The sequence below is a fragment of the Branchiostoma floridae genome, chromosome 8 (assembly GCF_000003815.2).
Source record: "Branchiostoma floridae strain S238N-H82 chromosome 8, Bfl_VNyyK, whole genome shotgun sequence".
Taxonomy (NCBI): Eukaryota; Metazoa; Chordata; class Leptocardii; order Amphioxiformes; family Branchiostomatidae; genus Branchiostoma; species Branchiostoma floridae.
The window spans coordinates 22,004,897-22,015,972 of record NC_049986.1 but is presented as its reverse complement, the minus strand read 5'-3'; the positions used below and the strand labels follow the sequence as shown (position 1 = coordinate 22,015,972).

Sequence of the window (11,076 nt, the reverse complement as noted above, 5' to 3'; positions counted from 1 at the left end):
ATTGGCGTTATTAAAGCAGGTCGCTCTGCTGGTTTATAATAGATGGGAATGGGGGGGGGGGGGATTCGAAATCTGTGTCGGCGAACGTCCCTTTTTCGGCCTTCGTGCTTTCGTGGCTGGCAAACAACATAAGCAGCTATGTATGCTAATGTTTAACAATTTGGTTTACGTGATCACGAAAAATCGTATGTCTTTGGAATTGGTTTGACGATCCCTTTTGGATAATGATGTTTCGGTGTTCAATTTGATTCTTGACCTTCCGCTTTCGTTACGATTGTACCTTTGGCAAATAAAAGTATTCCTGCGGTGTGCACGCACTCGCCCCCATCCTAACACATGTGTTGGTGTTTTCATTGTGTGTGTGAAGAGTATGAACGCATCAACAGGCACCACACACACAAAGCTCGCACATGTACAGCAACCTGATTCCGCCAGATAAGTTGATACAAAGTGAGTCAGCAACGATTCTCTTAGATTAGTGAAAGCAATATTTCCTTGGCGTGATAAGAGACATTATAGGTAAGTAATGTTCTTCCAAACACCGCCAACTGACAGGTCTAGACATGTTAGTGTACTCTCCAAGCAATGGTGTTTTCGGCAGTTTTTGACGTGTTCAGTTGGGTCTCTTTGCTGGGCTTTCTATTGTGTATTGTTTTCTTCACGTCTGTTTGGCCGGCGAACATGAAGGCTCCTGTACAAAATTGAAAGCCCCACAAAAAGGCCTAAAACACATGAAAAACAGCCGAAGCGCAACCTCTGCTTGGAGAGATACAGTATAATACACATAGTGTAATACATATCTATGTAGAATTTTTGCCCTGTAGGAGTGTAAGGTAAATATAGCTTAGTTCACGGTGATATGTACTCCCCACGCAAAAGGACTGGTTTTAACGTTGTTTTTTTATTTTATTTTGCTATGTCGCCAAACCAAGTGTTTAAAGAGGAAGTTTAAACAAAAAAGAAGGCCCGACGTCAAAACCAGTCGGAAGCTCCTTGCAGAGGTTTGGGAGCAAAATTGCGGCATTGTTATGTGCCGCGTCTTTCGTCCGCCCTCCCCAACAAGGGCGGGACAAGAAAGAGGCATATGATAAACTCTCAAATTTTTCCCAACTGCTCGGAGCCGAATCTCTGTTTGGGGCGTAAGGGCAGGAAATATGCCTAACTAGTCGATCCATGGTGGGTTTGATAACAAATACACATCTGTGTTTGGTTGGTGTGAATGAAAGGTGTAAAAGGCCCCTCCCCCTGGAGTTAATCCTCGATGTAGTTTTTCAAAACCGACGTCGGTTTTCAAAGCGATGTAGTTTTTCAAAACCGACGTCGGTTTTCAAAGCGATGTTGTTTTTTAGAATCGACGTCGGTTTCAAAGCGATGTGGTTTTTCAAAACCGACGTCGGTGTTCAAAGCGATGTGGTTTTTGAGAACCGACGTCAGTTTTCGAAAGCGACGTGTATTTTCAAAACCGACGTCGGATTTCGAAAGAGCTTCGACGTCGGGTTTCGACGTCGGGTTTCAAAAAAGCGATGTCGGTTTTCAAACAGCGACGTTGCAACGTAAAATAACGAGCGAGAGGTGACCGTGACATCGGATACCTAAAACGTCGACCGACGCGCAACCGGGCTATCGGCCTCAAAATACAACGCTCGGAACCGCAAACTACACAATTACCCAAAGTTCTCCCCCTCTAGTGCGAGCCGACTGCAGTTATTTGACCTCCGCAGAGCGGCGTTTCAAAGTGGGCGTGAGAGGGCGATGTGCCGACAGGATTTTTGAAAAATATTTTGTGGCATATACCCTGAACTCGATCGAACATATCCGTTTTTGGTATTCCTATTATAAAAAGTGCATCCTACTATATTTTTTCCGCGTCGAAGCCAGTCATCTTGTGGTCCTTAACTTTAGAAATCCCCATAGGCCGAAAACTGTGTTCTGCTACCGTCAACCACAACCTGCCGAACCGGTTCTGACCCTGAAGCCGTGAGGATCTGTGTCGACGTGAAAACACCACGCAGTAGTCTGGAGCATCAGCGTACCTTGGTAAGTACTGACTAGTATTTATATTAGTTTTATTGGTACCAAGAGTTAAATCCAAGAGATACAATTATCTGCACTCACGCACAGATCGGAGACACGGGATGGCTTTGGTAAGAACTTTAATGCTTGAATAAGCAACCACCAGGACCAAGCCCGGAGGGTAAAAGATTTGTGTGGCGGAGTATGGCAGAGGGGTCAGTGCAATAATCGGGAGGAGTGGGGCGCCGCTAATGTGAACTGATCAGCCAGGTAAAAATCAGGCAGTCCTATCTGCCGTACGAGGCACCAAAGAAGTTAACGGACTAAAAAGTAGCCCGCTTATGCACATAAACAAACAGTCGTTTTGTCCCGTCTAGCAGGGCAAATGTTCTAAAAGTCAGGTAGGTGATTTTTGACAGCCTCTTTCTCCCATGATCCCCATTGTTAAGAATATTCATAGGAAATACTGCAATGTAGCCAGCATAGCTTTTGCCGAATGCCCACAAGTAGCATCAATTAATATTAGCCCGCAATAGCAGATTTACTTTTCCATGTGCTCTTACAGTTTAATGCCTTAGTACTGTCTTAGATGTTGTCTGACCTGTCCGTGAAAGTTACTATTTCTATTACTGTTCGGTAATAAGATAAAACCATTTAAACCCTTTATCTTATGGTACGGTCGAAAACAGCATTATTTACGTTCATATTCCGACTTTAAGATATTACCTCGATGTAGGTTAGACATCCAGGTAATAAGATACACCAAAAAGTAGTTACTCAAGCAACTGGATATGGTTTTGGAAACGGTCAGACGTTAAGACATTAAGAAATTACCCTGTTCCTCACAGATTTGTCTGATCTCTGCAAATGACACAATGTCTAATCAGCACTTCTTTTTGTTCTGCAATCAAAATACATGTACAGGCTTCTAAACATGTTCTTCCGCTTAGAATACTTTCAACTTAACTAGTTACTAGCAGTTATTGTGTAAGTATGTTTGCTTCGGCATCTGCATTGTGATCATAAAAATATAGAAGCAATATATCATTAAAAATTATATATATATAAATATATATTCCCTTCAATTTGTGTGTGTGTGTGTGTGTGTGTGTATTATTATGACAAGCTCATGTATATTTTTTTAGACAAATAACATGCTAGAATTGTCAAACTTGACCCATCCTGTAATAAGTTCTCATCACTCTTGCAGAATCTGGAGTTTGACCAACATGGCGACTGCAGCAAGATCTCATCTGAAAGGAGAGGATGGACAGTATTCTCCCCGTACCCACAAGTGCACTTATTGCGACAGGAAGTTTCCCTTCAAAAGTAGGCTCAATCAACACCTACGTAAACACACCGGTGAGATCCCATACCAGTGTGATGAATGCGGGAAACGATTTAATCATCTTGGAAATCTGAAGGCACATATGCGACTTCACACTGGTGAAAAACCGCACACGTGTGAAAATTGCAACAAAGGTTTCAGTCAGGCAAGTTATCTGAAGAGACACGTGCGGACTCACACAGGGGGATCCAACATGGCGACTGGAGCTGGATCTCTTCGGACACAATGGCAGTATTCTCGCCATACCCACAAGTGCAGCCATTGCGACAAGGAGTTTCCCTTCAAAAGTAAGCTCAACCAACACCTGCGAACCCACACTGGTGAGAGACCATACATTTGTGGGGAATGCGGGAAACGGTGCAGTCAGCTGGGCGATCTAAGGAAACACATGGTTACTCACACAGGTGAGAGACCATACCAGTGTGATGAATGTGGGGAACGGTTTAATCGGCTATCTATTCTGAAAGACCACATGAGGACTCACATCGGTGAAAAACCGTACCGATGCCAGGAGTGCGGCACACAGGTCAGTAGGCTGTGCGATCTAAAAGTACACATGCGGACTCACACCGGTGAAAAACCGTACAAGTGTGAACAGTGCAGTAAATGCTTCAGCCAGTCAACAAATTTTAAGGTTCACATGCGGACTCACACGGGGGAACTTCCGTACAGATGTGAGAAGTGCAGCAAGCAGTTCACTACGTTGTCAAATTTAAAGAGGCACATTCGGACTCACACGGGTGAGAAGCCGTATAAGTGCGAGACATGCGGCAAGCAGTCTAGTGATTTGGGTGATCTGAAGAAGCACATTCGAACCCACACCGGTGAGAAACCGCACGAGTGTGAGGTGTGCTACAAGAAGTTCCGTGAGCGCAGTAGTCTAAAGAGACACATGAAGACTCACATTGGTGGAAGTTCATCGGTGCCTGTGTGAGGATTGAATCATGTGACTTACTATTCACAAAACAAAAGTTCATTCTAAATGCCAGTTATGTTTTATTGGAATGTGTCATTCTTTTGTCAGTGTGACATTTGTTTTGATTGAGTAATATACTCTAAACATGACTCTACTCTACGATTCAGAAGAGAGTTTCAACGTTATGGAGGAAATGCAATTTATTAAATCGTCAAAATCACCGAATTATAAATAGTTATTCTTATTATAAATCGAAGTTGTTTATGAAAAAGCGACATTGGCAGTAATTGTTGTGACAGTTAAAACTGCATGTTTAGATTGTTAATTTATCTATCTCTAACCGGTGAAAACATACATGTGAAAGACGTGTAGCAGTTATCAAGTCCTCTTGATGTGGTAAAGGCGATGCAAAATGTATGTAAGTATGTATGAAATAATTCAAGTATGCATCTGCACATCCTTCACAGATTTTCTATTTCGGTAACAGCACTTAATTGACATGCTAGAGATTCTGTATCTATATCAAATTCCGCAACTGTTCATTTTTGGGTTGCTAACGTGTTAGAGGCGCCATGGTCTATAGTTTTCCACCTCTACACTTTCTTTCTGTTAGATACTGAAGTTGTTATTATCACTTTGTAAGTCACTAATCCCTGTAAATACACATATCCTTAACTTTTGGAATGAACTCTTGAAACATGTTAGTTATAGATGTTGCTACGAGGGGCGTTCAAGAAGTAATCCACCTGACCCACTTCCAGTTGTCTGATCTAGATGAAATTTTGCATATGTAATGATTCATATCTCCATGGGTTATGTTGCAAAAAACAGCTCTGAACTAATTTTGGTTTTTGATTTAAAGGTGTTTGAACTGAGTCAGGTGTGAAATGGACCAGGTGTGAAATGGAGCCAGTTGAGTGTCGCGCAGTGATCCGGTTTTTGTATTTGAAAGGACGCATACCAAATGAGACTTTTGATGAAATAAAAGAAACTTATGGTGATGATTCCCCATCATATGACCTTGTAAAACGCTGGCATTGTGAATTCAAACATGGCCGGAAGTCTGTGGAAACAGCTCCCAGACCTGGTCGTCCCTCTTCTGCCATTATGGAGGCATCTGTTGCAGGACCAACCTGGGGCGTCCTACAAAAACGGTTTACAGAGCTGCATCAAACGATGGTAGAAATGCATAACTCTGGGTGATTCCTATGAAGAGAAAGACTAATAACTGCACCAAGTTTCATTAATCTCCTTCTTTGGGAAATGGGTCAGGTGGATTACTTCTTGAACGCCCCTCGTATCTATTGTTTACCTCCATTAAATGGATGAGTGCCGTAAGCTGCTAATTTTTTTGTGCATCTAATTTTACTTAATGAATTAAGACACGTAATGTTTTGTTGTCTTTCTTATTGAACATTATTTGTTGTCTTTGTTTAGCTACATTCCCCATGCAAGCCATTTCGCTTGTAACATTTGTTTCGTAATGAATTAAAACCTACCGAACCGCTAATGTTGTCTGAAACGTCTGTTTGCGATAGTAAATCTCCAGTTGCTTGATCAAGTAACTTTTTTTTATGGAGGGTCTGATTAAATTGATTTTGTCTGAATTGCCTCAATGCACATGTAACAAACTAGCTTCTACCAGGCTCCATATATTACTGGCAAAAATGGCAGAAATCGTCGAAATAGACAGAAAATACAGAAGCTAGCCCCAAAGTGACAAAGTCGCTTTTGTCGCTATGCTATAGTCGTCAACTTTTAGCTTCAATGAGGGTAATCAGGTATAAAACTTTGACTTCTCACCACCAGAAATACTGACCCTTGAATTAGCTTACCTGTCAGTTTCAACGGGACGGACTTGATCATTCCTCTTCATCTGAGACGTTTTTTAATAGTACTGAAGGCTTTATTAGCTCAACAACTCCCCCCCCCCAAACTGCTAAGACCTTTGTCTGATGTTGTCTGGTCCCCCGTTATGCAAATCAGCATATGTAACATCAGGGTACTTCCCTTTGTTTCGTTGTCAAGCACAAGCTGCCGAACCGGTTTTACCCGCCATCCAGTCACTAATTAAATGTGTCACTGACCACTCGATCTGTTAGTACCGACTCTGAAGCCGCGAGGATCTGTGTCGAAGCATCAGCGTATCTCGGTAAGTACTGACCATGGTTTTGTTTTCCTGTGTAATCCTGTAACGGAGACAAGCACCAATGTCTGGGCTGACTTGCACATGTGTTTAAAAGTCTGATTGAAACCTCATTTGATTATGCAACCCTCTTACAGTTATGTAAGTTCATGATTTGTTATGTGTTTATGTTTCAATTCACCAATTGGCCTCAATCCAAGATGCAAACTACTGGACATTGGGAGCACTTCCTTATTGTTTTTACCCTGAATAGCAAAATCGGCAATTTGATTTATTATCGTTGTTTGCCAAGTCGTTTTTAAGAAACACATATTCGTCGTCCTATCCCACAACTTCTGTCTAATGTCTAATTGCCGTTTACATTTGGACGTGTAAGCTATGTTGTCATGTGACTCTCTTACAGTTATCTGGGAGGTTTTCATGCTTTGACAATGTTCCTATGAAAACCAGTATAGACAATTTTCTAACCGGTACTTTTTTGCTAATCGGTCCTCACAATTGTTCTCTAAGCTGGCACACAATCAAAGATTTTATGTGTTTATGTATTCATTGAGGTCAATCTGCCCTTCAAAGGTCACATTGGGAGCACTTTCTTATTGTTTTTACCCTGGATAATAATAGCCAACAGTTGTTTGCCAAGTCGTTTGAAAGAACCACTTCTTACTCGTCCTTTTCTACAACTTTTGTCTAATGCTGACAAAAAGAATTCATTTACGTTTACATTTTGACGTCGGAGATATTGTCATGTCCCTCGGAGATATTGTGTTGAAAAATCAGATTTGTAGCAATATTTGTGGATGCAGTAGGCTTTAGTTAGGTGTTTTGTTGTTATTTACTGGCAGTGACAAGGGGTCAAAAGGTCACCACCTATGTATAACATGGTCAATCCGTAATTTTTTTTCGTCAAATTAATCTTAAGAGGGCGGACAATCATGCCAATGTGACTTTTCATGTTCTAAAAGTCAGGTAGGTGATTTTTGACAGCCTCTTTCTCCCATGATCCTCATGAATATGCATGGGAAATACTGCAATGTAGCCAGCATAGCTTATGCCGACAGGATTTTTGAAAAAAATATTTTGTGGCATGTACCCTGAACTCGATCGAACATATCCATTTTTGGTATTCCTATTATAAAAAGTGCACCCTACTATATTTTTTCCGCGTCGAAGCTAGTCATCTTGTGGCCATTAACTTTAGAAATCCCCATAGGCCTATTCTGCTACCGTCAACCACAACCTGCCGAACCGGTTCTGACTCTGAAGCCGTGAGGATCTGTGTCGACGTGAAAACACCGCGCAGTAGTCTGGAGCATCATCGTACCTTTGTAAGTACTGACTAGTATCTATATTAGTTTTATTGGCACCAAGAGTTAAATCCAAGAGATACAATCATCTGCACCTACACACAGATCGGAGACACGGGGTGGCTTTGGTAAGAACTTTAATGCTTGAATAAGCAACCACCAGGACCAAGCCCGGAGGGTAAAAGATTTGTGTGGCGGAGTATGGCGGAGGGGGCAGTGCAATAATCGGGAGGAGTGAGGCGCCGCTAATGTGAACTGATCAGCCAGGTAAAAATCAGGCAGTCCTATCTGCCGTACGAGGCACCAAAGAAGTTAAGGGACTAAAAAGTAGCCCGCTTATGCATATAAACAAACAGTCGTTTTGTCCCGTCTAGCAGGGCAAATGTTCTAAAAGTCAGGTAGGTGATTTTTGACAGCCTCTTTCTCCCATGATCCCCATTTTTAAGAATATGCATAGGAAATACTTTGTATTGTCTTAGATGTTGTCTGACCTGTCCGTGAAAGCTACTATTCCCATTGTTCGGTAATAAGATAAAACCATTTAAACCTTTTATCTTATGGTACGGTTGAAAACAGCATTATTTACGTTCATATTCCGACTTTTAAGATATTTATACCTCGATGTAGGTTAGATATCCAGGTAATAAGATACACCAAAAAGTAGTTACTCAAGCAACTGGATATGGTTTTGGAAACGGCCAGACGTTAAGACATTAAGAAATTACCCTGTTCCTCACAGATTTGTCTGATCTCTGCCTATGACACAATGTCTAATCAGCACTCCTTTTTGTTCTGCAATCAAAGTACATGTACAGGCTTCTAAACCTGTTCTACCGCTTAGAATACTTTCAACTAGTTACTAGCAGTTATTGTGTAAGCATGTTTGCTTCGGCATCTGTATTGTATCATAAAAATACAGAAGCAATATATCCTTAATATATATATATATATATATATATATATATATATATATATATATATATATATATATATACATATATATATATATATATATATATATATATATATATTCCCTTCAGTTTATGTGTTTGTGCGTGTGTGTGTTCTGACAAGCTCATGTATATTTTTTCAGACAAATAAAATGATAAAATTGTCAAACTTGACCCAACGTGTTAACAAGTTCTCATCACTCATGCAGGATCTGGAGTTTGACCAACATGGCGACTGCAGCCGGATCTCATCTGACACAAGCGGAGGGAGAGGATAGACAGTATTCTCCCCGTACCCACAAGTGCAGTTATTGCGACAAGGAGTTTCCCTTCAAAAGTAATCTCAATGTACACCTGCGAACCCACACTGGTGAGAGACCATACCAATGTAATGCATGCGGGAAACGGTTTAGTCATGTATCTAATCTGAACTGCCACATGAGAACTCACACCGGTGACAAACAGCACCGATGTGAGGAATGTAACAGTCAATTCAGTAGGCTGTGCGATCTGAAGGTACACATGCGGACCCATACTGGTGAAAAACCGTACAGGTGTGAGGCATGCTGCAAGCAGTTCAGTGTGCTCGGTAGTCTGAAGAGGCACGTGCGAACTCACACAGGTGAAAAACCGTACAAGTGCGATGAGTGCAACAAGCAGTTCACTACGCTGCCAATACTCAATAGACATATGCGGACTCACACTGGTGAAAAGCCGTACAATTGTGAGGAGTGCAGCAAGTATTTTACTCAGCTATCAAATCTTAAGAGACATATGCGGACTCACACTGGCGAAAAAGTGTGAGCAGTGCAGCAGACACAGTATATTTTGTCGTCGAATCTGAAGAGACATATATATGTATGCAGAATCACTCTGTTAATGACCGCATCATTCGCATATGAAAAAAAAAACAGAAGTTTGTTGCTGAGTAGTTAGAAATACTTCTGATATGTGAAACGTGGAATAAACAGGGGACTGGGTGGGAATATGTCCAGTGTGCCAGTGTCATGCAGAGCTGCTCTCAGGATGCACAGGGTTTCGAGTATTTCTTGTACATAGTATTAGTAGACTAGTGTGCTCATTGATATTAAAGTGTATGTCATACCTGTGACGCGAAAACGTTCGATACGGGTGTTCCGGACCGGCTGATAACTTTCCGTACGGCACGGGCTTATCACACGGGCTCCATTCGAATAAATCGAACTGTTTCGAGTGGGTCATCGAAAATTCGAATACCTGATTCGGACGTTGGAACATTACAACGCTTTTTTTTCGAGGGCAACAAATTTGTTCAACTTCTGGCGCATTTCGCATCAAAACATGGGTTTTCTCAGCTGGGTATGACATAAATAGAATACAACACGGTGTATTCCGCATCGCCCTCGGTCTCAGCCCTCCCGCGGGTCGGATCACCCTCCGGCTTTCGGCCGTCGGGCGATCCGACCCGCGGTCGGGCTGAAACCTTGGGTGATACGGAATACACCGTGTTGTATTCTATATATAGTACTTAGATGACCATTGACATCGATATATCATTTACAATAAGAAAATATGTTCTTTTCTTTCATTTTCATGTTCACTTTCATTTTTCACTTTCACCTGTTGGCACTCCGCTACAAAAGTATTGTAAGGCTGTACTATGTAAGTAGGTGCATTCTATTCAATTTGCAATGTAGGGAATGTATAGCTGAATGTGATACAGATAGTCGTAACCTTTTAAAGTATGATTCGTAACGTTAGGCATTACAAACAAGAGGAATGGGCGCGGCTTTTTTGGATCGTTTCAGCAGGTTTTTGGATACATTGCTGTTAGTATAGTAATCACTGTAGATTTATTAACCAATATAAGGATTGTAGCAAACTTATGGTAGATACAAATGCATATTCCAACGTTTTGTGTGTCTTTCTATTGTACTGTAATATACATGAGATTTGTCACCATTCTGCATTTCACTTTCATCAATAAACAGTTACATGTAATGAGATTTTCGTGTCTTTCTTGTACACTATGGTAATTGGCGAAGTTATTCTCCAAAGGATGTCTGATTTCCCTCTAAGCAAATTCTTCATAACATGTAATATGTTCCTTTCTTCTGTTTTGCAATCAAGCACGAGGGTGAGCGAAAAGGTGTTTCAAGTGGTTACATCACAAACCTTTTTACTCGAATGATATGTTAGAGTTGGCCAAAAAGCACATTTTTTCCTCATAGGGTAATCAGGTATATAAACTTTGACCTTTCACCATCGGAAGTGCTGACTTCTGAATCAGCTTACCCGCCATTTTCAACAGAGACAGTCAGATCGTTTCTCTTCATCTAAGACGATTTAAAGCTGATTCGACACTTTATTGATCCAACAACTATATCCCCACACTGGTAAGTCTAATGTCTGATTCCCTT

The 11,076-nt window shown here is 41.3% G+C and overlaps 3 protein-coding genes across 4 annotated transcripts in view; 2 read left to right on the top strand and 1 right to left on the bottom strand.

Annotated features, from left to right (window-relative positions):
* LOC118421949 (zinc finger protein 208-like) overlaps window positions 1-11,076 on the bottom strand; it is a 516,296-nt gene that overhangs the window by 274,267 nt on the left and 230,953 nt on the right. The gene's annotated exons all lie outside the window — the stretch shown is intronic.
* Window positions 1,691-5,071, top strand: LOC118421005 (zinc finger protein 239-like). 2 transcript variants are annotated; one of them, XM_035828138.1, is made up of 3 exons: window positions 1,691-2,037; window positions 3,224-3,681; window positions 3,766-5,071. In XM_035828138.1, the coding sequence occupies exons 2-3, from the start codon at window positions 3,243-3,245 to the stop codon at window positions 4,293-4,295; spliced, it is 969 nt and encodes a 322-aa protein (XP_035684031.1). In that variant the 5' UTR covers window positions 1,691-2,037; window positions 3,224-3,242; the 3' UTR covers window positions 4,296-5,071. The 2 variants fall into 2 exon arrangements, with proteins under 2 accessions (XP_035684031.1, XP_035684030.1); XM_035828137.1 differs by having other exon boundaries at window positions 1,693-2,037; window positions 3,224-5,071.
* The window catches only part of LOC118421001 (zinc finger protein 239-like), a 14,966-nt gene continuing 10,101 nt past the window's right edge, over window positions 6,212-11,076 (top strand). Inside the window, exon 1 of the mRNA XM_035828127.1 lies at window positions 6,212-6,429. The gene's annotated coding sequence lies outside the window, so the exon portion shown is untranslated. The remainder of the gene's footprint in view (window positions 6,430-11,076) is intronic.

Excerpts from the sequence above, each read along its gene's own strand:
- LOC118421005 (XM_035828137.1), top strand. The coding sequence starts at position 3,243 with ATGGCGACTGCAGCAAGATCTCATCTGAAAGGAGAGGATGGACAGTAT.